Below are 27,980 nucleotides of genomic sequence, written 5' to 3'. Positions count from 1 at the left end.
AAGAAGAAGAAGAAGAAGAAGAAGAAGAAGAAGAAGAAGAAGAAGAAGAAGAAGAAGAAGAAGATGATGATGATGATGATGGTGATAAAATAGCTGTTATTACACATACCGACGGTAGGTGGCGGTATACACATTTATACGTGTTTGCAAACCATTCCAGTTCAACGAAGAAGCAGCCGCCATGGTACAGTGCCTGTTAGCTTCTCATAGCTGTTTTTAAAGTGGCCATTCCCTTCAGTCTGACCGAAATTAACTTTATGAAACACTTGAGCCACCGTAAACCCACGTTTATTTATTTGTTGGCTAATCAGTTCGTTGTCAATGTTGGCGCTTGGTGGCTTTGGCTCAAATCCGAAGATTATCACATCCAGCCGCTAATGTTAGCCATCCGTATTCATTGTTGCTCATTTAGCGCAAGGCAGCTAACTTAGCACAAATATCGGTTGCGGTGTGTTTTGGTTAGTATGTCACCTGAACCTGAGCACAGCCTTCGTGTTGACGTTATGTTTATGTTGTCACTTTAGCTGCCATATGTATTAATATTAATCTATTAGCCATAGCGTGTAGTTAGACATATTTAGCTTTAGCCGTTAGCTAGCGTTAGACATATTAGGCTTCATTTGTGTGTGTTTACGTTAATTCTGATAGCTGTTTCTGCATTTTTTGTCCTCAAACAGATTGTTTCTTACTAGGTAATGTCACTTGCTCAGTCCCTTCTGAGTCTGATTTGGAGTTGTGTCACTTCATAACGATGAATCGTCCAAAGCCTACAACTCTCAGGCGCCCAAGTGCTGCAAAACCATCAGGTAAACTTATGAAACGGCCTTTTTTTTCCATCAGACAAATTATGATCAGGAAAATCTTAACTAACTCTATTGTTGTGTTCTTTTTGCCAGGCCATCCTCCACCGGGTGATTTCATAGCTCTTGGGTCAAAGAGTCAAGGCGGAGAGTCCAAAGCGCCTGCTGTTCTCCTGAAGCCAGCATCCACAGGTCTACCTGCAGACCGCAAGAGAGAGACCTCCACTGCTCTGCCCTCCTCGTCGGGGCTGTCCAGTCTTACCAAGCGTCCCAAACTATCCTCCACTCCTCCGGTGAGTGCCCTGGGACGGCTGGCAGATGTTGCAGCTGTGGACAAGAGGGCAATATCGCCTTCCATTAAGGAGCCATCGGTGGTCCCTATTGAAGGTGAGTCTGTCATTTTGTCTACTTTTTGAGAAGATGCGCCAGATTGCCCCTCTTGAGTTTACGTAGAGGTCCTTTGGGTTATTGAAATACTACCCTGGATCCTTTAAATCATGGAAAGTTAAGTTTTAGTTAAGTTTTCGTATTTTGTGTTATAGTTCCACCGGCAGTGCTGCTGGATGAGATCGAGGCTGCAGAGTCTGAGGGCAACGATGATCGCATTGAGGGGCTGCTGTGTGGAGCAGTCAAACAGCTCAAGATGAACCGAGCCAAGCCCGACATCACACTGTACCTCAGTCTCATGTTCCTGGCTAAAATCAAGCCCAATGTGTTTGCCACTGAAGGAATTATTGAGGTAAGAGTGATACGAGTGTGATCATCAGCATTATCACTCATTATTAACACGCAAATGTGGTGTTAATTAACACTATAATGCAATGATGCTTGAATTGTTGAGCTAGGTGTTTCTGAACAATGACAAGAAACCAAGGCATGCGTGTAATATTTTTTAAAAACCTTTTGGCTTTTGGTTTAATCGCACACATTAATTCATTTACAAAATAGTAAAGAAGATGATGAAAATTAATTGCAAACAAGGCAAATATCCAGCTCACCATTTATTAGTTACTGATTAAATCGTTTTCCTGTTAGTTTTAATTCCACTTGAATATTCCAGAATTACATCAAGAAACATTAAAACTTAGTGGATCAGTCTGTTTCTGTGGATGTTATTCTACATCCTTAACCATTTGAAGTGTTTTCTTTTAATTTTCTTTCATTTAAAAAAGAAATAGGTGGAAATGATTGTGTTTCAACTGTCAAATCCAACTCCCGATATTGAGTACAGATGTCTGTGACTGTAAAAAGGAAATGCACTTTGCATTTAAATGTAACAGTGAAATTTCTCTCAGCAGCCCAGCTTTGAGCACCACTGGTATAATGTCCTAAGTTGACAATTATAGAATTTGAAACTTAACAGGATTTTCATCAGTTTCTTCTTCTTATGCTCTGTCTCTAGGCCTTATGCAGCCTTCTGCGTCGGGATGCTTCCATCAACTTTAAAGCCAAGGGCAACAGCCTCGTCTCTGTACTCGCTTGCAACCTGCTTATGGCTGCTTACGAGGAGGATGAGAACTGGCCGGAGATCTTTGTCAAAGTGAGAACCTGCTGAAAACACAAATCACTTTTAGTTAATTTCTTCTTGTTAAGTTGCATTTTATCATATACACTCAATTGTTTTTTAAATTTGTCCTAATCTAAAATGTATTTTCAGGTGTACATTGAGGACTCTCTCGGGGAAAGAATCTGGGTGGACAGCTCTCACTGTAAGAATTTTGTCGACAACATCCAGACCGCCTTCGGCACCAAGATGCCCCCCAAGAGTATGCTGCTGCAGGCCGACACTGGCCGCACCGGCGGAGATCTCAGTGCAGGTACATTGAAAAGACATTGTAGCTCATCAGGGTAGACTTATCTGGCTCAAGAAATGAAAGCTGATTGATTATGCTGCCTCACACCTTTGGTTTCCAGGTAGCAGCCCTCACCCATCAACCCCAGATGAGGACGACAGCCAGACTGAACTGCTGATAGCAGAGGAGAAACTTAGCCCTGAGGATGATGGGCAGGTTATGCCAAGGTATGAAAAGGACCCTTATAGTTGTGAGGCATACTACAGATGAATGGACACTAACTGTTGTTAGATTTGCATTTTAGATTAGGTATTATTCATTATTATACATATTATTCCTATAATTTAGATTGAATTATGAAACTAGTCATGGTAGCAAATTTTAATGGTAGCAAAAACATCTGACTTACGCTTACAAATTCTTCTTTTTTGTGCTTTTTGATTTTTGTTCTCCTTTTTGTAGTAGTTGTACATTTCAGCACTGTTGGTCATTAATGCAGTTAACGTCACAATGGTATAAAAATCCTGCAAAACAGATCTTTAAATAACAAACAAATGTGAAGTGAAATGCCTGAAAGCATCTGTTTTGTTTTTTCACAATGGATTACTGTCAGAAGCTCTTCTTTATAACCTCAGTCAGAGCAGCCTAATCCTTTATCCCACAATGTGAGTCACACGTCTGTGTTATTGGAATGTTCTCATTCCTAGCAAATGATAGACAATTTTGTTTTTTGTCTTACCCTCTGGCATACTGTAGGTATGAAGAACTGGCTGAGAGCGTGGAAGACTATGTGCTTGACGTCCTCAGGGATCAGTTAAACCGCAGGCAGCCGATGGACAATGTGTCCCGAAACCTCCTGCGCCTGCTCACAGCCACCTGCGGCTACAAGGAGGCACGACTCATGGCTGTGCAGAGGCTCGAGATGTGGCTGCAGAACCCAAAGGTCAGAGGTCTAACATACATCCTCAATGAATAGCCTCTCTATTTATAGATAAACATCTGTCAATTTCATTTTAAATGTAGTCTTTCATGGTATACCACTACATGTATAAGTACTACTTTTAACAAACTCTTTGGAAGTGGAGTTCCGACCACAGTGTTTGTGTAGTCCATGTTTTCTGTCTGCAAACTGCACTAAAATACCACACTTGTAAATCTGAATTTTCAAAAACATATTCAGTTAACTCATCAGGGTTGATGAGTTAACTGAATATGTCCCCCTTTTTTACTGAAATATGTAATTTAAAAAAAAAAGGAGGATCAGTGGTTGATTCTTATGATTAATTCAAAGTATCAGGGTAGTAATGACATTATTTCATCGCTGTTTTTGTTTTCTGTGTCTACAGCTAACTCGACCAGCTCAAGACCTTCTCATGTCGCTGTGTATGAACTGCAACACGCATGGAGCAGATGACATGGAGGTGATCTCCAACCTGATCAAGATCCGCCTAAAACCCAAAGTCCTCCTCAACCACTACATGCTCTGTGTCAGGTCTGTCTAACTTATTTTGTGTGCAGTCATCTCTGATTTTTATTTTATTTTATTTGTAACACTCTGTGACTCACAGTAATTGTTGCCTCCGGTGTGATTTTTTTCTTTATTTTTTTTCTAGGGAGCTGCTGAATGCACACAGGGACAATCTGGGCACGATGGTGAAGTTGGTGATCTTCAATGAGCTGTCAAATGCCAGGAATCCCAACAACATGCAAGTCCTCCACACAGTGCTGCAGCACAGCCCAGAGCAGGCGCCAAAGGTGAGGCTTGACTCCATTCTGACATAGCACTTTGGAAAAAGAAAACAATTTAGAATTGTTGATATAAATAGTCATTTGGAAACGACAGTTTTTTATCATTAATCTAGATAAAAGACACTGTTGTGTTTTTAATTCTTCCTGTCTCTCATCCTGTCTCTCATCCTGTCTGCAGTTCTTGGCCATGGTGTTCCAGGACCTGCTAACAAATAAGGATGATTACCTCCGTGCCTCCAGAGCTCTGCTAAGAGAGATCATCAAACAGACCAAGCACGAGATCAATTTCCAGTCTTTCTGTTTGGGTTTAATGCAGGAGAGAAAAGAGGCTAGCTATGTAGAAATGGAGTTCAAAGTAAGTGCATATGGAAATCCACAAGCTGGTCTTAAGATTGTTTATTGTTTTTTGTAGGATGCCCTTTAACTAATGCAATCGCTAGTCTTTCTGGGATCCATAAAATAAGATGTTTACACTCTGTTTTTCCTTGTTTCTTTCACAGGAGCGTTTTGTTATCCAGGTAACAGATTTACTGACTGTCTCCATGATGCTGGGCATCACCGCGCAGGTCAAAGAGGCTGGGATTGCATGGGACAAAGGAGAGAAGAAGAGTGAGTGCTTTGTGTTGGTTCACATGCCATATGTGTTAACCAGAGTGTGTATGTGTACATTTGTCTTGAGCATCTTTCTGTTTTGTCTCAGATCTGGAGGTCCTGAGGTCATTTCAGAATCAGATCGCTGCCATCCAGCGGGATGCTGTGTGGTGGCTTCACACGGTGGTTCCCACCATCAGCAAAGTCGGTGCAAAAGACTACGTCCACTGGTACCTGAACAGTCTCTATTATCCAAATTCCATGAGCTAATGATATTAAGAGCTAGTCATGTCATGCACAGTGTATCTGATCTTCACTTCCTTGCCATGTTCCTAGCCTCCACAAAGTGCTTTTCACAGAGCAGCCTGAAACCTATTACAAGTGGGACAACTGGCCACCTGAGAGTGACAGGAAGTGAGCATACCCCGATATTCACAAATTGGACACGTTTTTGCAGTTTTGCTTTGATTATCAAACTGACTGTGGCGTTTTGACTCTTACCAAGATTATTTTTCACTCCACCAGTTTCTTCCTTCGCCTCTGCTCTGAGGTTCCCCTGCTGGAAGACACGTTGATGCGCATTCTGGTGATAGGACTATCACGTGATTTACCTCTGGGCCCAGCCGATGCCATGGAGCTTGCAGATCACCTGGTTAAGAGAGCAGCTGGAGTTCAGTCTGATGGTGTGTGAGAAGAACTAATTGGATTGTACCTGTTTGTACTCGCATGTGAAGTTAAGCCTCTCTTTGGCACAATATATAGACTTTTGGTAAACATACCTGTCTCATACCTTTCTATGCCTACTGAGCAATCAGCTTAAGCCTTCCCAAATTTCCATCGGCCGCCCTGTACATTCTGGCAGTATTCCTTCTTTTAAAAAAAATGTGTGAACTTGTAAAAGCAATATTAGGATTAATTCACAGTAGCTTGAAATTTCTGTATTTTTTTTTCTTTATTAGTATTTGTACTGCTTTTCGTTTAATGAACAGAAGTGTGCAATATCAGCAATACTGATTTGAAGAGGAGCCGTAGAGCTGACTGAGTTTTTTTTCTTATTAAACAGATCTTGATGTGTTGAGAGTGGAGAGGATCCAGCTCATCGACGCTGTGCTGAACCTTTGCACATACCACCACCCAGAGAACATTCAGCTGCCTGCAGGGTACTTCACATGTCTGGTATTTTGTCTGGTATTTTACAACAAGTATGGGCTATGTAATTTGCATTTTAACTCAAAATTAACTGTCAATGTTGAAGGTATCAGCCGCCAAATTTGGCTATATCCACGCTGTACTGGAAGGCATGGCTTCTCTTGCTTGTGGTTGCTGCATTCAATCCACAGAAGATAGGTATGACAGTTTTCTTTGTGTGCCTACATAACTGTTAGGCGGCTATCATCAATCTATATTTTAAGTCTCAAGATGTTTTTTTCATGAAATGTGTGGCATGTTTTTGCTTCAGGTTTGGCTGCCTGGGACAGCTATCCCACACTGAAAATGCTCATGGAGATGGTTATGACAAAGTAAGTAAAAATTATAGTATAATAGTGATAAACTGATTCCAAAGTAAAAATGTTTAACAACTAATACACATATTCTGTGCCTTATAGTAACTACTCCTACCCGCCTTGCACCATTGCTGATGAGGAAACCAAGACTGAGATGATAAACCGAGAGCTTCAGATCTCTCAAAGGGAGAAACAAGAAATCCTGGCGTTTGAAAGCCACTTGGCAGCAGCCTCCACCAAACAGACCATCACAGAGAGCAACAGCCTGTTGTTGTCACAGCTCACCAGTCTGGACCCACAGTAAGAAAATCGGGACACTCTGTACTGTTTAGAGGAGTTACCTGAAGCACATAGCTGAACTTAAATCCATATTTACTGTTTTGGACAAAGCAGATTTCTTTAAATTACTTTGTGAGCTGTAAAGGCATATTTACATGAGCAAAATCTTGAACACTGACCACTGGAGCTTTAATTATCTCTATCTCTAATGCCAGTCCCTGCGTAACACAAGATTTTAAACAATATGCCAAATATAATCCTTTAGTATTACCATTACATCCCATGTGTACCCTGCCAAGGTTACAAAATAGGCTAATAAGCAATATTTGCTGTTTTTTTTTTTTTTTAAATTTCAGTTCCATTCAGTTTCACTTGAGAAACTAGTGGTATTAAATATAAATATAGTTAAATAATGCAGGAACTTGGCTTGTTAAATTGCTCTTGCTTGTAAGAATAACTTGTGAGAGTCGTATTCTCCTTTACATTTTATGTCGAGAGGGCAGGTAACTTTTTGGGCTCAAAATAAGTCAGTCCTGAATTTTATGCAGCAGATCATTTTATGAAAGTACAGCTAGCAAATAAATTTGAAACCATAATGTAGAGTGATTAAATGTTGAGATTTTAAAATCTTGCTCAATACAGACCACTGAGTCATTATTTAGTTGTTTTTAAATCAGATGCGGTGAATTGTAAATTTTCTTCTCTTTGTGTTACAGAGGTCCTCCTCGTCGACCTCCACCTCAGGTCCAGGAGCAGGTGAAAAGCCTCAACCAGTCTCTGCGCCTCGGCCATCTCCTCTGCCGCAGCCGTAACCCAGACTTCCTGCTCAACATCATTCAGAGACAGGTAATGCCGGGCTCACACCACATGACTGTCAAAAACCTGAAATCTCTGTGTTACTCCCATAAATGACCTCATTCCCAGTAGTTTCTTGTCTCACAGACATAATGGGGCCATACTGAATGATGTGACATGAGGGGAGGGTTCTTCTCATGGATTTGTAAGAAGAGCATCTCACATCATGCTCTGTGTAGTCATTTGTGTGGGAAAAGATAAATATGGAGGAGAGAATGGTTAGAGAGATGTAGGCAGAATGGTTTGTCTGCTCTGCAAAGGAAGATAGAGGTAAATTGCAAAGCCCAAACAATAAAATTCAGTCCAAATGTTTGAACTTGAAAGTCTCCCAATTGTCAGAGAACAGCTCAAAGGCTAATTCAGACTGCGTACTCAAGCTTAACAAGCTTTGGAAGACAGCCGAGGGTTTGTTTCGGCATGGAGATTTTGTATCAGCTGTCAGAGTCTTGTGTGGGCTATCTGAAATGGTCCCAAAGTCATGTATGGACTTGGAGCAAGTGAGAGGAATTGGCCTACTGTGGTTTTGGCTTCCTGATGGAATGTGCTGTCAGGTTGGGTTTTACAACTGTAATGCATTCTCTGTTCTCCACAGGCATCGTCTCAGTCCATGCCATGGCTGGCTGACTTGGTCCAGTCCAGCGAGGGGTCTTTGGATGTGCTTCCTGTGCAGTGTCTGTGTGAATTCCTTCTCCATGATGCTGCTGATGACAGCCTGCCAATTGAGGATGAGGAAGAAGGAGAGAGCAAAGAACAGAAGGCAAAGAAGAGACAGGTATACTTGTTTTAGCATCCTAGTTTACTGTTTATTTAGTTATTTGAAGAAAAAATGAGCAATTCAAATTGTCTGTATTTTTTCACTTCTGCTAGAGGCAACAAAAGCAAAGGCAGCTTCTTGGACGGCTCCAGGATCTTTTGCTAGGTCCTAAGGCTGACGAACAGACAACATGCGAGGTGCTGGACTACTTTCTGCGTCGGCTCAGCTCTTCTCAGGTGGCATCAAGAGTTCTAGCTATGAAGGTACAGGAAGGGAAGCAGAAAATACCACATGAACGCTATTAGCACTGATATGTTGAGAAGTTCTATTAAATGTTGCTTTTGTATGCAGGGTTTGTCTTTGGTGCTGAGTGAAGGAGGCCTGAAGGATGGAGAGGAGCGGGACCAGCCCATGGAAGAAGACTCTGCAGACGCTGAGCTCTTACCAGGCTACCAGTGGCTGCTACAAGACCTGCCGAAGCTGCCACTGTTTGATAGTGTCAGGGGCATGACATCTACCGCTCTGCAGCAGGTCATTGTCCTGAATCGCCCTGATTATAGTTGGTGTTATATGTGAATTTAGTATTCTTTATAAAGTATTCATTACTTGGTGTGTTAAGCATGCCGACAATGTGTCTTTTGTTTCAAAGGCTATTCACATGGAAACAGATCCACAGACGATCAGTGCGTATCTCATCTACCTTTCTCAACATGCACCAGTAGAGGAGCAAGCTGCACACAATGACCTTGCTTTGGTAACCAAAACTTGTTTCTTACCTTCCAAAAGTTATTTATTTTTCCTGTATTGCCCACTTTTGTCACTTTCATGGAGCAATGAACTGATGCTCCTTTTGCACCTTGCAGGACGTGGCCCGGCTGATCGTCGAGCGTTCAACCATCATGAACAACCTGTTCTCCAAGCATTCTTGCAGGCCCGAGTCTGACGCTGTGCTCTCAGCTTTCCTCACCATCTTCTCCACCTACATCAAGAGGATGAGGAAGACCAAGGAGGGAGAGGACCTTTACAGCTGGGTTAGTATTGGCAAGGATAACATCAGTATTTGAGCTACATTATCACTTACATAACAGCTAGCTACGTAGATGATGCTCTTATCCAGAGATCTGGCAAGGGCTGCAACATATCAGTAAGCAAAAATAAGGAGTGTTAGGGTTGTCATGGAACTCATGGAGTTAAATGCTTTCGAAGCGCTGATCACTTAATAAATGATTTGCTTGATGAATGTTACTCGTTTTCCAATCTTTGCCTGATGAGTGCATCTTGTTTTCCAGTCAGAATCTCAGGATCAGGTGTTTCTACGCTGGACGACAGGAGAGACTGCCACAATGCACATTCTGGTTGTCCATGCCATGGTTATCCTGCTAACTCTGGGGCCACCCAAAGGTAAACCTGTTTGCTGCCACAATTGAAGGTTTGCAGCTTTGAAGGTGTTGTGAGAACATGCTTTTGTGCCATATATTTCTATATAATGTTTCCAGGAGAGAGTGACTTCTACACTCTGTTGGACATTTGGTTTCCTGATAAGAAGCCTCTTCCCACCGCCTTCCTGGTCGACACCTCAGAGGAGGCCCTTCTGCTGCCTGACTGGTTGAAACTGAGGATGATCCGATCAGAGGTTTCTCGATTGGTTGATGCAGGTACACTTCTGTCAAAACAAAACTATCACAGTGCTAAAATGTGTTTTGTTCATCGTAAATCTTTATTTATGATGCAATGTATTTCTTTTAGCTTTACAAGACCTGGAGCCTCAGCAGCTGCTACTGTTTGTGCAGTCGTTTGGCATTCCAGTTTCCAGCATGAGCAAACTGTTGCAGTACCTGGACCAGGCTGTCTCCCACGATCCACAGACACTGGAACAAAACATCATGGACAAACGTAAGAGTCTGCTGAAGATATTCCACTGCTGTCATAATTATTTTGAGAAGCATGACCTCATTTTTTTGTGTTTATCCTCCACCAGATTACATGGCCCATCTGGTTGAGGTGCAGCATGAGAGAGGCGCCACTGGGGGGCACACTTTCCACTCTCTGCTCAGCTCTTCTCTGCCTCCTCGCAGAGGTCAGTGGCTTAATCCTCAAAGTGGTGGGCTCTGTGCCACTGAGACCAATATACAGCAACTCACATTTATTTATTTTTTTTATTAATTGGAGTTATTTGGTTGTTTTGCAGATGTTTTTTTTCACAACCTTTACATTCTTTGTAGTTTTACTTGGGATTTGGGTGTACACGGCAGCAAATACATATGTAAATAGTCTAAATGTTGTAATTTTAGTTTTTCATGTACCCGTGTGTTTTATTTAAAGCATCACCTTATCCTTTGTATGTTAACTCTTTCCCCCTGTAAAGATTCTGCTGAAGTGAGTAAGGCCAAAGTTACCGTGGAAACGCCCCACAGCTCTGTGAAGATGAGAGCAGCCAATCAGATTCCTGTGATTGGGCCTGAAGATGACCTCACTGGTTTGTTGCTTCAGGTAAAAGCTTCTCTTTCACCTGCCATTTTCTTTGAGTTGTTTTGGTAACATGTTGTGACAAGAAGTCATTGATCAGTGATTAGAATTATGTTGACATTCTCATTAGAATTTTCTTTATGAAAATCCTCAGTGAGAGGAACACTTTTTTGTTGAATACTGTTTTTTACTCAGCGTTGACAATATGATCTGCAGTTTGTTTCATAACTGCATAATACTAATGTGCTAGTGCAGTATTTAATTCACTAAGCTTGGCTCAATTCGCCCTCCAGTGGTTAAAGTAAGTAGCTGGTGTTCAACTGGAGATGCAGGCGTATTCATGGACCGAGGTCATTTGGTTTAACCCTCCTATTATGTTTGGGGTCAGTATGACCCCAGTCAATGTTTAACATCTCTAAATAAATGATTAACATCATTTCTTTTGCTTCATATTTAATGAGTTTTCCTAATGTAATGGGTACTACCACGTAAACATGACATTCACATGATATGTTTTCAATGTCCTGTACAAACTTTGTAATGCATCTGTTATAAATAACAAAAATCTGTACTTAGAAATAATATAAAGCCATTAAAACACCAAAAATTAATATTTCTTTCCAAGTTTAGGTCAATCAGTGAGATTTTACTCACATAAAGTACTTGACACATAAACTTTGGTAACAATTTTAGTTATAATAATTTTGTGGAGGTTTAAACTGCTGGGGTCAAATTGACCCCAAACATAAAAGATGTTTGTAAATTTGAACGTAACGGGAGGGTTAAAATAAACAAACAAACAAAAAAAAAAACTCTCCAGTCTTCATCATAACATGCACATAGCCAGAAACAGACCACACTACAACAAACCACTCCTTTCTCTTCCTCACTCTTCACACCCACTGTCTTGCATTCTTTTTCAATGACACAACAGGCAGAGAGAAGCTCAAATTGGGTGCAGGATTACTCTTAAATCGCAAGGCTGTATTTTTGACCCCCAGGCTAAAAGTATGTGTCTCTAAATCAGAGGCAGTTGAAAGACAAAAAGTAGTTGCTGCTAAGGTTTAGTTAGATCTCCTAACATTTTACCTGGTAACTTCGAGTCATTCTATTGCAACCTTCATGACAGCCTTATTTTGGCCTCACATGCCTGTCTGTTCATGAGAGATATTCATTTGGAAAAAAAATCTATTTGCATAAAAGATAGATATTTAAGCAACTCAGTGAAGCACAAGGCATTAACTTGAAATGAAGCATGAAAATTGTCTTTGTAGTTATCTAAAGCTTGTGCAGCTTGTAGTAGGTCAGGTGTGGGTTATAGTAACCTTGCAGGATGTGTGCGGGTTGCTTTGGCTGACCGACTGATCTGTCAGTTTATGATCAGATCACTGCTTGTTTTGATAAATCACACGTAGCAAAAACAATATTCATTAATACAAAAATGTGGTGTTGCTTGAACTGGATAAGTGATTTATTTCCTTAACTGTTACAGTGAATGACATCTGTATGTTTCCTCTGCCTCTACAGATATTCCCCTTAAAGGTGGATCCCCGCTGGCATGGCCCTCCTCCTAACCAGCTGTCCCTGGCCCTGCAGCAGGCTCTGGCAAAAGAGCTGATCCGGGCCAAACAGGGCCACATTCAGCAGGGTGGGTTGGCATTTTGCCTCCTACAGGCCATAGCAGCCCTGCTATCCTCTGCCCATGCAGGACCTATTGTTATGGCAATGCACCGCAGTCACGCCCTCTCCTGTCCTCTGATGCGTCAACTTCATCTCTACCAGGTATCTGAAGATCACACAATGCCGTCATTCATCACATAGAGATACGATCAGGTTATAATATTTACCTTTCTTACTTCTTCCCTGTTCTTGTGCTCGATGCCTGTGCTTAACAGCGCTTGGTGTCCCAGGATATTGCTTTCTCCTCGCTGTTCCTGAAGGTCATTGTGGAGATGTTGACCTGGTTAGAGAACCCAACTGTGGAGGCAGGACCACTGAAGACCCTACTCAAGTCCTTTGCTGGCCAGTATTCTCACAAACACAGGCTCAGTGATGGTGAGTAGCTCTGCAATTTAGGTTTTTAGATGCTGACTGGTTCACTTCGTATCATACATAAATGAAGAGTGTCCCTCTGCTCTTCAGTTCGTACAGGTTTCCTCCACCTGGCCGAGGCTCAGGCTTATCGCAGGGACACTGAAGTGCCAGTGAGGGCAATCATCGCAATGCTAAAGGCTGGAGAGAGATGCAATGCAGAGGCTGAGCTCATTAGCAGAGGTAATAAGTCTTTATTGCTGGTGTCATGGTTTAAATGTGCGTGTGCCTTGATTAAGTATGAAATGAGTGTCTGAACTCTCAGTAGCAACAACAGTAGCCCTACTTATAAAATGGTACGGGTGTGGTTCAGTAGCCTCAGACTTGCTTATGTTTTTCTGCCTCTTCAGTGTCCCAGTGGTGTTTTTCTGTACAGTATAGTATTCTATATAATTTTAGAACTCTTCTTTTGATCCCAAACAAAAACAACTTTAGTTGGCGGCCGGCACTGGCCTCTTTGAACATGCATATGTCCTTAATGTGCTTTATGCAACTGAGCCAGAAAAGATGTTACCACAGTTAATTTTAGACTTGGTTGCATGAGGACACAATAATGGCAAGCCAAAACCAAGCATGCTGTTTTTTAGTTTTACAGGGGCTGATGGAGGTGAAGTCACCTTATTTGGAGGAGCTGCTGTCACTGTTGATGACTATTGGTACACAGAATGGGACAGCTGGCCCTGTTGCCATGGTGATCTCACTGCTGCTTCAGGAGAGTGAAGAGCGAGCTGTGAAAAAGGAAATAGATTCTAACAAGTGAGCGACGCAATTCTATTTCCCTCTCAAGCCATGCAAGAAACATTTATATTTGACAGGACTAAATGACAAACATGGCTGGCTGTGACAAAAATAGCAAAATAGCTGTCTCTGGTCTTGCACATGCTTATAGACTTGTATCGGATTTGGTTTGGAGATGTTTAATTGGTTTTTGCAACTTCCCACTGGCTGTACACACATTCACATATCATGAATTGTGGATATCATCGAGCACGAGATTGTTCAAAATGTTGCCTTTGTCAGTGCACCAGCAGCAACATTTTCTGCAGGGCAGTTACACCCTGAGAGCTACTATAAATAGGACACTGTTTACCGAGTAGAAAACTTCACACATATTTAAGTGATTTGATAGCATATCTGAATGGGTTCACCACACTTGATTAACCTGCTCTTTCAGAGGTATGTTTTGGATTGTTTTCATGCACTCTGGGAGCTACCTTGGCATAATACACAGTATATTATTTTGGTAACCACTGATTATGTACGTCCTCAACTGAAACCAGGACTGGAGAACAAACAGAAGTTCTCAGCATGTCTGAGCAGAAAAGTTGAGAACAAAGTACAATTTCGGTATTATCTACCACATCATGAACATTTAATAATGTTGGGCTTTTGAATTGTTATTCAAGTTAAAAAAAAAAAAAAAAAAAAAAAAAAAAAAAATTCTCAGCCCTTGTCTCCAAGCATCAAACAGTGCTGTTAAGCTGAACTTTGACAAATGTAGGCCACTGTCGAGAGTTTGTTCACTCGCTGTCTCATGCAATGTGTGGTTGGCATCTCATCATCCAGTAACTACAAGTAGATTTAGGGAATAGCGCTCTCTTTGTGCAGAATAGTGTTCACAGTGAAATTCAAATGTAGATCTGTATTTTGTAGGTTATACTGTGTAGAACGAGTATAACACAGTATATAAATATTTGGAAAGCAAGGGTAACACATAGCAGTTATTAAAGCAAATAAAAATGCCATAACAATTTGAAGATCAGGCATTTTCAGCCCTGAGTGAATTTGATACATTTATTTTTACTGGCAATGGTCGTAAATACAAGAATACTTACAGGCCTGCTGTTGCCTTGTGGCATTTGTTATACCTGTTCTAGGATGATTAAATATTTATTTGTCAATATTTTTGTTAGACTCTAAATTCATGTTCACAAATTACGCACAAGGTCTCAAAATGTCGGTGCCTTGTGAGAAGTTTTTGGTTTAACTGTAGAAACCTTTCTATCATTGTCTGAACCTAAAGCATATTGTGTCGTCACAGCAGCAGCTTGCTCTTGTGTATTATGCCATTATAAGGGAAATATTATGTTTGACAGCAGATGGAAAATCAACTAAACCAGGTTTTAGATGTTGTAAAGTCAAGTATTGCTTGAAACCTTGGATTCGGTTTTTAAGAACCTAAACATTTTCGTCCAAACATTTCTAAGTGAAAGAGTACTGCAGCTCTTATACATAGTGGATTTATTTTATCTTTTGAATGCTGTGGGAACTCAATGGATGTTCAGCACCAGTGAATAACTTTGAATTTCACCTTTCAGCAGCTCTGAGGTGACAAGGACAGGGCTGAGTTCTGGGTTGCTGGTTGATTGGCTGGAACATCTCGACCCGGAGGTTACATCAGTCTGTCCAGACCTTCAGCAGAAACTGTTGTTTTCCCTCAACAAGGTAAACTCAGCTTTTCTGGGGTTAACGGTGTATGTCTCTGTCCTTATCACACTGGAGTAGGTGTTTGCACAGGGTTAGTCATTTCTTTCTGGTTCCTTGTTGCAGGGACGAGGCACCCCTGCTTACAGACCCTACCTTTTAGCTTTGCTTACCCACCAGTCCAACTGGACCACCCTCCTGCAGTGCATCAGTGCTCTTCTCAGCAAGCGGAGAGATCAGAGGTACATTGTTGTATCAAACCCTTTCTCATTCATTGTCTGTAGTGGCTTTAGCATATTAACAGAATTACTCAGCAGTTCTGGTTGTGCCTACCGTTTCCTAATGTGAGAGATAATTTCTAAAAGTCTGTGTAACTTTTGTCAGACTGGACCCATCATCAGCCCTGGATTTCCTCTGGGCTTGCAGCCACATCCCGCGCATCTGGCAGGGACGTGATCAGAAGACACCTCAAGTAAGATCAAAGTCTCAAGACCAAGTCCAAGATTTCACAGTTTTCCTGCATTTTTAATGAGACAAAAGTCTAGAGTCAGAGGAGAGTTCACTCTGATGTAGCCGATGCCTCACACTTATCCCTTTTTTGTCTCTGCAGAAGAAAACAGAGAAGTTTGTGCTGCGGCTGAGCTCAGAGGAGCTCATCAGCCTGGTGGACCTGATTCTGTCAGAGTCAGAGCTTAATGGCCGCAACTCGCCCGACGACAAGAGCACCTTAGACCAGGCCTCCTGCTCCCTCATCCAGTCCAGACTGCCTCTGCTTCACTCCTGCTGCAACGGAGATCTGGAAAACATCAAGAAACTCTCAGAGTACCTCATCAATTGCACTAAGAAATGGGAGGACAGGTGAGGTTTAAACCAGTTGTCAGTCAGTATTACAATACATAACTCTTAAATATTCATCGTTTGAACTAATCCTAGGCAGACACCTTTGTACTGATGTTTTTTTTTTTCTCCTCACATTTTCTTCAGTCCTTTCCTCTGTTCCTTCCCTAGAAGACATGTATGTTCAACACATTTTGTCCTACAAGGTTCACCAAAGTGCTCACAGGCCATCCAGTCCAGCACATTGTTTTGTTCTTTCTAATTAGCCCGGATACTGAACGTCTTTTTTTTTTTTTTCCCTGTTACAGTGGGCTGATAAACTTGGGGTAAATCACTAGATTTCCCTTCTCAGTGCAGATGAACTTTTCAGACTTCCTCTGCCAGCCACAATGCTGTGGACCAGGGAAAACTCGATAATTAGGTCTATTGGTGTGAAATTAAAACCAGCAGAAGTCGTCTGTTCTGTGATCTCTTTAAAAGCTCAGTGTATTATAATGAAGCCAAGAGGATTAAGGCTGAAGCTCTAAACTTGCCTGTGTTGTGAATTCCTGCTCTGACTTAGCTGTCAGAGATCAGGGTGCAACTCTTTGTGGAAGCAAAACCTCCTTTCATGAATATGTCTCTGGTTATTAAACCACTTTAATGAGGAAACTTTGGCCAAGGTCAAGCAAAATTAGCTTCCGAATTACAATATTTTAAGTACAGCTAAGCTGTCTGGTAAAATGGTTGCTACTGAAAACATGGTTTGATAAAAAACATGTTGAAAGGAAAGGGTTTGGCCTTGTTGAATAAACACTCAATTGTATGTTAAGCATTCTTCTTCTGGCAAAAGCTCACTGGCAGATAAGCTGGTGTTTATTCCAATTACACATCAACTATTGAACAAGTGGACGCTTTACTTTTGGTCAAGGTCGTTCTGATGTGCTTAATGCATTGCAGTAATAAACTCTTAGTTTGGAGAGAGTGCATCATTTGAGCTTGACAAGAGCCTTAGCTAGTAAGAGGATTTAATGAAACCACAGTGACTTGAAGGGGAATACCTCTGGATTTCATTAATCAAATATGTTATTCATGTGCCCAGTTTGTATTAATTACATCAACTACTGTTCCTTACAGTCAGGACCAGTAGAGAAATGCTTTGTCATGCTCTCTAATCTGTGATCTCATATCAACAAGCAGCTCTATTAATCAGTCAGAGGAGATGGAGAAAGTGACTATGAAAATACCCAGGGTAATAATTTGAGAAAGTGGGCACATTAGCTGGCTTGCAACATTAGTACTACTATGCAAAGGGAGGGAAAGCTCACATGGGTATAAAAGCTCTAACAAACTTTCTCTGGGTCCATGAAGTCAGTCAGCCAGGCACTGTCAATAAAACAGCTCCATGCTACACAACTCAATGACATCGGGGATTAGAGTCTTGATTTTGTTAATAAGCTTCCAGCTTTATGAGGAAATTGGTCATGTTCACAAATAACAACTGAACTGTCTTAAGCTAATAATAACATGTAATTTATTAAAGTGAGTGGCGTGCCCCTGTACTTGCTGGCTTCTCCCTAAACTACGGCATAAACTTTTTTTTTTTCTGTTGTTTTCCTCAGTGCGATGGGTCAGCGGTGCCAGAACCTGCTGCTGCAGATCTACCTGCACTTCCCTGAGGTCATCCAGCACGTGACCCTACCTGACGCCACCTTCAGCAGTGGGGGCGCTGCAGATGGTAGCAGTTGCAAGGTAAACAATTTTTGTATGTTTGATAGTTCTGTCCTACTGCAAAATAGAAGTGGCATCGTCTGTGTTCATATGCTAGACACATTTTGGTGAGCACAACAACTCAAGAACAAAACATGATGTAAACTTTACCCTAAGACCACAGTTTCCCACTATAGATTAGATCATGCGATTAGATTTTGCAGCTTTAAAAAATATATTTCATGTTAATACCACCCATGTGTGAAGACAAGTAAATGTATGTGTTGACACTGGCGTCGTAAGTGTAACTGGTTACATTTTAAATATCATGGTAGTTATGTCAGAAATGAAGCAAGTGTGCAAAGCCATTTTTGACCTAACAAATGGCATATGTAAGGTAACATACACTATATTACCAAAAGTATTCGCTCACCTGCCTTTACTCATACTATGAACTGAAGTGCCATCCCATTCCTAACCCATAGAGTTCAATATGATGTTGGTCCACCTTTTGCAGCTATTACAGCTTCAACTCTTCTGGGAAGACTGTCCACAAGGTTGAGGAGAGTGTTTATAGGAATTTTTGACCATTCTTCCAAAAGCGCATTGGTGAGGTCACACACTGATGTTGGTCGAGAAGGTCTGGCTCTCAGTCTCCGCTCTAATTCATCCCAAAGGTGTTCTATCGGGTTCAGGTCAGGACTCTGTGCAGGGCAGTCAAGTTCATCCACACCAGACTCTGTCATCCATGTCTTTATGGACCTTGCTTTGTGCACTGGTGCACAGTCATGTTGGAAGAGGAAGGGGCCCGCTCCAAACTGTTCCCACAAGGTTGGGAGCATGGAATTGTCCAAAATGTTTTGGTATCCTGAAGCATTCAAAGTTCCTTTCACTGGAACTAAGGGGCCAAGCCCAGCTCCTGAAAAACAACCCCACACCATAATTCCTCCTCCACCAAATTTCACAGTCGGCACAATGCAGTCTGAAATGTACCGTTCTCCTGGCAACCTCCAAACCCAGACTCGTCCATCAGATTGCCAGATGGAAAAGCGTGATTCATCACTCCAGAGAACGCGTCTCCACTGCTCTAGAGGCCAGTGGCGGCGTGCTTTACACCATTGCATCCGACGCTTTGCATTGCACTTGGTGATGTGTGGCTTGGCTGCAGCTGCTCGGCCATGGAAACCCATTCCATGAAGCTCTCTGCGTACTGTACTTGGGCTAATCTGAAGGTCACATGAAGTTTGTAGCTCTGTAGCAATTGACTGTGCAGAAAGTCGGCGACCTCTTTGCACTATGCGCTTCAGCATCCGCTGACCCCTCTCCGTCACTTTACGTGGCCTACCACTTGGTGGCTGAGTTGCTGTTGTTCCCAAACGCTTCCATTTTGTTATAATAGAGCTGACAGTTGACTGTGGAATATTTAGGAGCGAGGAAATTTCACGACTGGATTTGTTGCACAGGTGGCATCCTATGACAGTTCCACGCTGGAATTCACTGAGCTCCTGAGAGCGGCCCATTCTTTCACAAATGTCTTGTTTCACAGTCTGCATGCCTGAGTGCTTGATTTTATACACCTGTGGCCAGGCCAAGTGATTAGGACACCTGATTCTGATCATTTGAATGGGTGAGCGAATACTTTTGGTAATATAGTGTATCTCAAAATCTGTTGAGTAAAAATTGGTGAGAATTGGTGAACACCACATCCTCCACAATGGATCAACCCTATCAGTTTCCTCTAGCACCACCTTCAGGCCAAAATTTCAACTTTGCACACAAGATATCATAAAATATAAGTAGTCGATTGGCATAACTGAAAAGTGCATTCATGTTCCCTAAAGTCATGTCATGTTCATGTTTTAGTCACTGTGCTGATTAAAACACTGAAAAACATGATTGATTCCTGCTTACTAGAAATTATTTCACCATTTCCAGGGTGTTTTTTTCTTCTTCAGTTTCAGATATTGTAACGTATCATAGCTGATTATTTTACAATATATTACATATCATAGAACCTCTTGTAACGTGATTCTGATGCCCCACGTAGGCTAAAATGGCAAATCTGATAAAATCTCAAAATCTGTTGGGCAGCTATGAAATTTGGAAAACATATTCCTGCTAGTCAGAGGATGAACCCTGTTTGTATCCCAATATGCACCAAGCCAGCAGGGCACCAGCGGCGGAGGGCCCACGCTTTTTATGATCTGCACAAAATGTATTACAGTAATCACAGAGTATTACTAATTTGTACACACACTGTGCAGCTCTACTTCCTGATGGAGGTTCATGAACAGTGGAGGTCCTGCAAAAAATGATGTTTTAGGCAACCTTGTCTGGCAACAAAGATTCAGATCAGGAACAGACTGGAAAGATTCCAGATAAAAAACCAAAAACTTAATCTTTACAGTGACTTGGTGATGGTAGATAAGTAGATTATGTCCTACTATGACAGTGTAAGCAATGTGATCTTGCCCAATCCCTCATGTGTCAAACATGTCACTCCAGTGCACCTAAACAGCATTGACACTTGAGAAAATTTTAACATAATCATGTCTGTTACTGAGCAGTGTTGACTTAATAGAAGAAAAATGTTCTGTTATGAAAATATAACCTCAGATACATTTTTCATACCTGATCCTCCTCTTGTATTCAGGAAGAATATGAATATGTGAACTCTCATTACTCAAAGAAAAAGCAAACTCCTTATGTCGTGATTGAATTCTATCGTAAATGTGTCTCCATAGCACCATGTACACAGTTTATACTTCTTTTATGTTCGTATTTCAGCTTGATGTCCTAGTCCATCGCCTGGTCACATTGCTCGCTGATACGGGAGACTCAAAGTCGGCTGAGAACCGCATGTCTGATGCCAACCTTGCCTGCAGGAAGCTGGCTGTGTCCCACCCTGTCCTCTTGCTCAGGTGAGCTAAATAGGAATTAAATAGTTTGTGTGACTCTAAGTTGCAATGTTTTTTTTACGGTTGTACAATTTTTTTTTTTTTTTTTTTACCATATAGCAAATATTTCAACCTGCTCACTCCTTTATCTTTCTGTTTTTTCAGACACCTGCCGATGATTGCAGGTCTCCTACACGGCCGCATTCACCTCAACTTGCAGGAGTTTCGGCAGCAGAACCACCTGACGTTCTTCACCAATGTGCTGGCCATCCTGGAGCTGCTGCAGCCGCTCGTTTTCCACAGTGACCACCAGAGGGCGCTGCAGGACTGCCTTCTCTCTTTTATGAAGGTCCTTCAGGTGGGTGTCTCACTCACTTTCAAATCTCCAGGGGATTTAGAGTCGAGTTTAGACACAGCAGAGTGTTTTAGTGAGTTTAAAATGGGAGATCTACATTGATGTTATTTGATATTTGTGCTGTATGGTCTTTACAGAACTTTCAGAGGTCTCGTTCTCCGTTGGTCTTCATCAGTAAGTTCCTGCAGTTCACACAGAAGTACATTACGCATGACGCAGCTGCAGCCATTCCCTATCTACAGAAGCACTCCGACATGTTGCAGTAAGTTTCATAGTACAAAAATATGTATGTTTAGACTAATATATTTGTAAAAAAAAAAAAAAAATCATTGAATTACTCCATGAATGAGTTTACTTCATGTAACGTATTGCAACAGATTTTGTGCCCCTCAAGCTGATGACATGAGCTTTTGTTTTTGTTTCTCCTACCAGGAGCCTGTGCTCAGAAAACCCGGACCTGGTCCAGCTGAAGTCTCTGCTAGCTGGGCTCACTTTGCCGGTGAAGAGCTCCTCTGCAGAGATCGCTGCTGAAGACAGAGATGGTAAGCGCAGCTGTTTATATCGACGTGCTGGAGGTTTTTTCAGGATCTTGTGACGATGCAGTTTTACAGAACACGCTGAAACATGAGAACATTTACAGTAGATAACTAGTTTGCATCTGCTTATGTCCGTATTGTCCTAAAGTGTACAGTGTGCAGTGCATTCTACCAAATATTTTTGTTTTCCCTTTTTCGCAGATGATTCATCCACTGGTTCCCTGCCCCTAGTCAACATATCAGCTTCTGTTACACTGACTGCTGCTGACATGACGATGTACCTCAAAAAGATGTCCAGAGGAGAGGCAGTCGAGGGTAACTGAACCACTGCCTCAGCACTTTCACATGTACAAAATCCACAATCACACTGAACGCTGTGCTGATTTTATCTCTTATTTGCCGCAGATGTGCTGGAAGTGTTGACTGAGGTGGATGAGAAGTCTCGGAGGAGTCCAGAGATCATACAGTACTTCATTGTGAGTCACAGACAACGGCAAAAAGAAAGGGTCAAGTGCGGCGCCTGTATGATGTGCAACATTTCAGTCACCACTTTTTTGTTTCCGTTTCTAGAATGATCTCCAGAGACTAATGGCTTCCTCGGAGGAGCTGTGTCGCAACATGGCGTTCAGCCTGGCTCTGCGCTGTATCCAGAACAATCCCTGGTAGGTTCACACCTATTCTCAGTTTACCTGTGGAGGGTATAGGTACTGTAGCGAAGGCGAGGGAACTGCAGTGGAATGTGACTGAGATTGACAGAGGGAAAAATACAGATTTTCATCCAGTTGGCATTTTTTTTTTATAGGTTGTAATGTGCTTTGCCAAGGAAAACGTAGACTCTAATCTAATTGACCAGAACTGGAATTTGAAATGAATGAAAATACACTTAAAATATGTTTTTTATCGGGTGGACAAAGTTGGACATTAGTTGGTTTTAGTAGATCTAGTAGATGTTGGTTAGTGATGTCGTGTGTTTTTCTGGTACAGCCTGGCAACAGACTTCCTGCCCACCGTCATGTACTGTATGGGCAGCGATAACTTTGACGTGGTACAAACTGCTCTCAGGAATCTGCCAGAATACGTGCTTCTCTGTCAAGGTAAGAATATAGTTTCTAGTCACGTACTGGTTTGACAGTGGATCTAAACAACTCCTGTGCTTGTCCTACATTGTTGTCAGAAAACAACCCGTCTTCCACAGCACATAAATGTTTCAGTGGAACTTGTAACTAAAATGGGAGTGCATGTTCAGTATTCATAATCAAAGTGAGCCACACATCCATACATGTGTCAGAGTTGTTTCTTTTCTTTTTTTTTTTTTTTTCATTCTTCAGAGCATGCCGACATCTTGCTTCACAAGGCGTTTTTGGTGGGGATCTACGGACAAATTGACACCAGTTCGATGATCTCAGAGTCGATGAAGGTCCTTCATATGGAAGCAACAACATAACTCCTTCTGACAGGAAACAGCATCATGACCTTCTCTCATTCCAGAGTTAGATTTATTTTTTTTAATGCCTTTAGCTCAACCTGGTTTCTGATAATATGACAGACTGATGAAAGTGGTGGCTCTTAAATTTCAGTGACTGAAGGACGTGACAGTACATTTGTAGCAACTGATAATATGGTAACTACAGCCTAATTTAATAACCTGTAATGTGTAAAATCTCCCTCCTAAATGAGTTGACAATTTAATGAAAGCTGTCAATAGAGATGATTTCTGGAGAATGTAATGATACGTTATTACTTTAAGTATTACAATACATTATATTGATACAGCATTGACTTCTTGGTTGTTATGAGCTACTGCTTATAATGAAATATTTGGATTTGGTACTTTATTAGACAATGTTGTTGTTGTATTGGTTAAAAATATGCAACACTGCTTTTGGAGTCATATTCACCAGTTTGATGTCCTTTTGTAATGTGATGTTACATATTATATAAGCGGATTTTATTAAACCATCAACACTTTTATGGAGGGAAACATCACTTGCTTCAGAGCTCTGTCAGTGTTTGGACAGTGGCACACTTTTTGCTTTGGCTTCAGATTTTTAACAGTTTGTTTTTTGGGTTAAGCAGCACTTCATTTTTTGACGTATTGGATGAACATATTCCAAATTAAAAGTACCTGTCTGATAGTTGTGGGTCTGGCAGTATGGTAATTTTTTTTTTTTTTTTTTTCAACTACCAAATTTTCCTAATGATTTTTTAAAAAAAATTCAAAGTGAGAACATGTTAAAAATTCAGCTAAAGACAAAAATATTGAAACTACTGATATCTCCCCGAGATGTGGTGCCATAAACACAGCTGCATTTCTTTCTTTCTTTCTTTCTTTTTTTTAACTGGTCATCCTGTATGGCTGGCAATCCCCTCCTATTGAAGTTTACAGTCAGCACTTAAAGCTTATGATCATTATTTTATAATTTGGCATTCAAATAATTTAAGACTATGTGGACAAAGCAAATAGATGTGCTGCTGTCCAAATTCCTCTAAATCACACTATTAATTTGTGAATTCCTTCAGTGGCTGAAATGGAAGTTACTGAGGCTTTGTGTAGTACAGTCATGTTGCTTTACTGTAACCTGAACACCACCTGTAAACCACTGTCGTGTGTTGAATAAAAAAAAAAAAAAAAGCTTTCTGAAGTTTTCCTTCTTTTTTTAATTTTCATTTTTATCACAATTGGAAAAAGTGAGCCATGTTGCAGATTCCAGTAATTAACCAGTGGTTCACTGTAGAAGTTTTAATGCTTAATTTTGAAAGCTGTTTAGTGTTGAAATTGTATAGTTAAAAATGAAAGAAATTTCACAAGAACCAATTATTACCCTTCATTTTAATATTTCAGCACTTTGAAGACTGAAGGGTGGGTGGGGGGCAGGATAAATGGAGCGAGGCCTTGTGCCCTTTCATTTCATTCCAATAATTCTTGGATCCTGATAAAACTGGAAACAGCTGTCATAGGTGCGCTTGCTTTTCACTGGGGTGTAGCAGACAAATTAAAGGCATGATGCGCATGCTGTGATGGAAACCATTTTGCCATGAAAGTGTGAGTTGTTTTGCCCAGTGCAACTGACTTCATCTGAAAACCTCTTGATGGAGTCAAAGGGATAAGTTAACCGATGTGCAGGCATGCCGGTAAACCAGGAAAGTGGTCGTTCCTATTTGTGCTAAATTAAGCATGAGGGTAATTGTTCAATCACACAGACCAAAGGGGCCTTTGAAGACATGATGTGGGTAGGCCATTTTACTGCACAGACACTGTTGCTGGTGTTTTGTTACACAAGAGAACGTGAAGATGAAGCTGCTGTGTGGAGAAGGCTGGATCCTGAGGGTGCGACATGCCCACACTGGTGGGTCAGTGGAATCTGTCATTCAGGTCCAACAGGCACTCAATAAGCCACAATGACTGGACGGTTGAAAACAGTCTGTCTTGTGGAGGGCAGCCCCGCGTCTCTGCGTGTCCTGTCCCTTTTAAAATGTCATACAGTAACTTTGAAAAACTCCCTGCTAGGGCTGAGCCACGGACAAAATCATACATCACGATCTCCGACTGACTGCCTCTGTTTTGATATTTTGACAGTGTTAGGGATGTGTTTTCATGAGATATTCACAAACAAGTGATTTTTAAAAGAAACAATCATGAGAATATGGTGACCAAGCAGGTAAAAACAAATAACACAACAGTCTAATAAGTTCCGAAACTTGCATCCAATTACAGTAATGCAGCTTTTAAAGTAAGAGAGACAAAACAACACTTACGTCATATTACAATATTATAACATCCAAACTCCCAGAGGATATCGAGTCTCAAATCACAAAATTGTTTGCACAATGAGATCACCAAATGAAAGCCATCTTTATTTCACCAATTAAGCAACAGAAAATCTGTATAGATTTAGTGTCACACATGTCTGTTTTTAGCTTATTGTGAAGGCTGATGGGACCGATGAGTCATGAGAGGGATTCAGACCCACAACAGTGAGTATTTTCCATGTAGCCTTTGACTACTGAACCATCAGGATGCCCCGAAACCTTAAAAATATATTTATTCATATGTTGTGTAACCCCAAGAAGATACATCCTGTCCTGCTGCCAGTGCACACCATACCTGCTGACCTCCCACTGCTGTTTCTGGGTGATGTGTTAATTGCACCTGTAAGGTGTCCTATAACTAGCTGAAAGCTCTGTTTATGGTTATCCATCAACTTACTGCACAAGTCTTAGCAGCCTGGGCTCTTGGTCAGGCGCCAGTATCCCATTGGCTGGGCAGCAGTGAGGCGGAACAGAGATGAGTGACAGCTAACAAGGAAGTGGTGGGAGGGGGGCAGGTTGTCGCTGAGTGGTGTGATGGACCACTGACAAGTTAACAACCTCTGCCTTTATTCATCATACCAGTCAGGATGCCCACAAAATGCAGCTGGCAAGAGCCTCTACCCCTACATGTGAACGTTTTGCTTCATGTTCTCTCCCTATTGGCTATCTCTGTGGTGCGACTTTGTGCAAGCAGCCATGTGTTTGTTGGCTTGTAAAATGCTGTTTCTCAATCCAGTGATGGCTCTCGCTGGTCTTCCTGCTCACATGGAAGTGGACAGTGAACGCGGAGTGAGCAGGAATGTGACCAGCGGAGGTTTCCTGGTGTCTCGACTCAACTAAGGGAGGGGCGGCGATGTGCTGCTACCTGCCCGTGCACATCTGTCTGCTCTCCGTCTTCCTCTCAATGGCACCCTCGCCTTAGATCATCTCCTCTTCCTCCACGCTTGAGTTGCACTTGGCTTGCGTGGAAAAAATGTGGACCGTCTCTCGCCTCTCTTCTCCCTGGCACTTTGATGTCTGAAGTGTGATTGCACTTGGATTGTGGCCGCTTTCCCTTGAAGGTTTTGACATGAAAAGCAGGCTGGGCTCTCAGGTTTATCCCATGGCCAGTGATCCAGGACTAAAACAATCAGCCTGCTCACTGTGGGATACTATTACCGGGGAGAGTGAGGCACCGAGCATAGGGGCTTTCTCAGCCATGAAATACACTATTCTTTGTCTTGCCTGAGTTACAAACACATTTTAGATGTGATGATTGAATTATACCAATTCTTGAAGCCATTAATAGATTTTACTTTGAATTTTGTGCAGGCCGTTGACACTAAAAGTCATGTAAGCAGCCGGCGAGTACATTCCTGTTGCATTTGCACAGAGGTGGAAGAGCGAAACTATTCAACATTTGTAATGAATTAAAAAGAAATGAGGCTAGTAATTGTAGTTAAGATTGACCCAATCTGATAAGTATGGTAATGTGACATGTCATTAACAGCAGAAGCACAAGTGACAACCCTTAAGCTTCACTTATACTTTCATTAAATATTGATCTTATCTGTGCTCATTGCTGTTCCAGCCTGCAAATTACACCAGATAGATATATTCCCATGACAGTGGAGCTAACGATAATCATCCATCTTTGCATGACATTTGGCAGAACTCTTGTTTTATGAGCTCAAGTGCCATTCTAGTGGATGAGTAATGATATTGTGCAGCGTTCACCATCTCTATCATGTCAGGTCATATCTGAGCACACCCTGCATCGAACGGGATAATTAAGCCACTTCAGCCATGTCCTTCAAGGAAAACGGGGAGTAAATATCCCTTATCATGCATTTATTATATCCTATAATATGATTCAGATTTGAGGTCATTCCAAGTGTTTGTCCTGCAACAAAAAATCTTACAAAAGGAAGGGATCTCTACTTATTTGCATTAGCCTTTGTAACAGTTTCGGAAGTGATCAGGACATCACTAGGACATCAAAACTATCCCATAAAAACTAGGTTAGATCGAGTTTTAACTCTTAGAAGCAGTAATTGGCTTTTCTTCCCGCCTACTATTAGGTGTTTTCAAACTTGAGAATCATTGTGTTACCCAAGATCTGAAAGCATGTCACATATCCGGTTGCAGGGGGATTTCACATGTCCCTTTCCCCTCCACTCCTTAATGAATGAACGCAAGCTCAAACAAGTCTGTTTCAAGCTAAAGCCAGTAATGGATGATGGGCACCCCGCTGGTGGCTTGTTAAACTCACAGGTAATGTGCATTTTGTCCCTCCAGTTTAAGGTCTGCTAATGATACTATGATTGTCACTTAAGCTGTGGATCTCGGATGTTGCCTCGTCATCCAGGGAGCTAGAAATACCTGAGAGGCCCATAAGGCCTGGCATTATCCATTACTATTGTTGTCTTAATGCCCCCCTTCAATTATCCACAAGCAGCTCTTTTGAGCGAGGGTCTGCGGCTCATGTCGGAACCACCCCCACCGGTTTTTCACCAATTTCTTCCCTGATTATCTGGATCAATGGGCATTAAAGGACCCAGGCACAGACA

General features: G+C 41.6%; 1 protein-coding gene across 4 annotated transcripts; it reads left to right on the top strand.

The window, feature by feature from the left end:
- The first annotated feature begins 169 nt into the window (after positions 1–169).
- ints1 (integrator complex subunit 1) lies at positions 170–24,263 on the top strand. 4 transcript variants are annotated; one of them, XM_030058080.1, is made up of 48 exons: positions 170–184; positions 678–806; positions 897–1,187; positions 1,343–1,539; positions 2,203–2,340; positions 2,458–2,617; positions 2,715–2,820; positions 3,350–3,536; positions 3,940–4,085; positions 4,207–4,348; positions 4,521–4,697; positions 4,843–4,951; positions 5,043–5,163; positions 5,270–5,347; positions 5,459–5,616; positions 5,997–6,093; positions 6,189–6,280; positions 6,393–6,453; positions 6,541–6,738; positions 7,434–7,563; positions 8,165–8,344; positions 8,440–8,589; positions 8,678–8,857; positions 8,976–9,080; positions 9,190–9,357; positions 9,616–9,727; positions 9,823–9,981; positions 10,073–10,219; positions 10,305–10,403; positions 10,692–10,816; positions 12,320–12,574; positions 12,688–12,847; positions 12,935–13,066; positions 13,471–13,639; positions 15,202–15,328; positions 15,434–15,549; positions 15,692–15,779; positions 15,918–16,165; positions 17,746–17,875; positions 20,621–20,754; positions 20,896–21,088; positions 21,223–21,347; positions 21,518–21,627; positions 21,823–21,936; positions 22,027–22,097; positions 22,192–22,283; positions 22,606–22,715; positions 22,950–24,263. In XM_030058080.1, the coding sequence occupies exons 2-48, from the start codon at positions 752–754 to the stop codon at positions 23,063–23,065; spliced, it is 6,558 nt and encodes a 2,185-aa protein (XP_029913940.1). In that variant the 5' UTR covers positions 170–184; positions 678–751; the 3' UTR covers positions 23,066–24,263. The 4 variants fall into 4 exon arrangements, with proteins under 4 accessions (XP_029913940.1, XP_029913941.1, XP_029913942.1 ...); XM_030058081.1 differs by lacking the exon at positions 170–184 and adding an exon at positions 192–379; XM_030058082.1 differs by lacking the exon at positions 170–184 and adding an exon at positions 192–458 and having other exon boundaries at positions 15,205–15,328.
- Positions 24,264–27,980: the final 3,717 nt, after the last annotated feature.

Source organism: Myripristis murdjan, chromosome 8 (genome assembly GCF_902150065.1).
Source record: "Myripristis murdjan chromosome 8, fMyrMur1.1, whole genome shotgun sequence".
Classification (NCBI taxonomy): Eukaryota; Metazoa; Chordata; class Actinopteri; order Holocentriformes; family Holocentridae; genus Myripristis; species Myripristis murdjan.
Note: the sequence above shows the minus strand (reverse complement) of the source record. Positions and strands in the feature narration are given on the sequence as shown.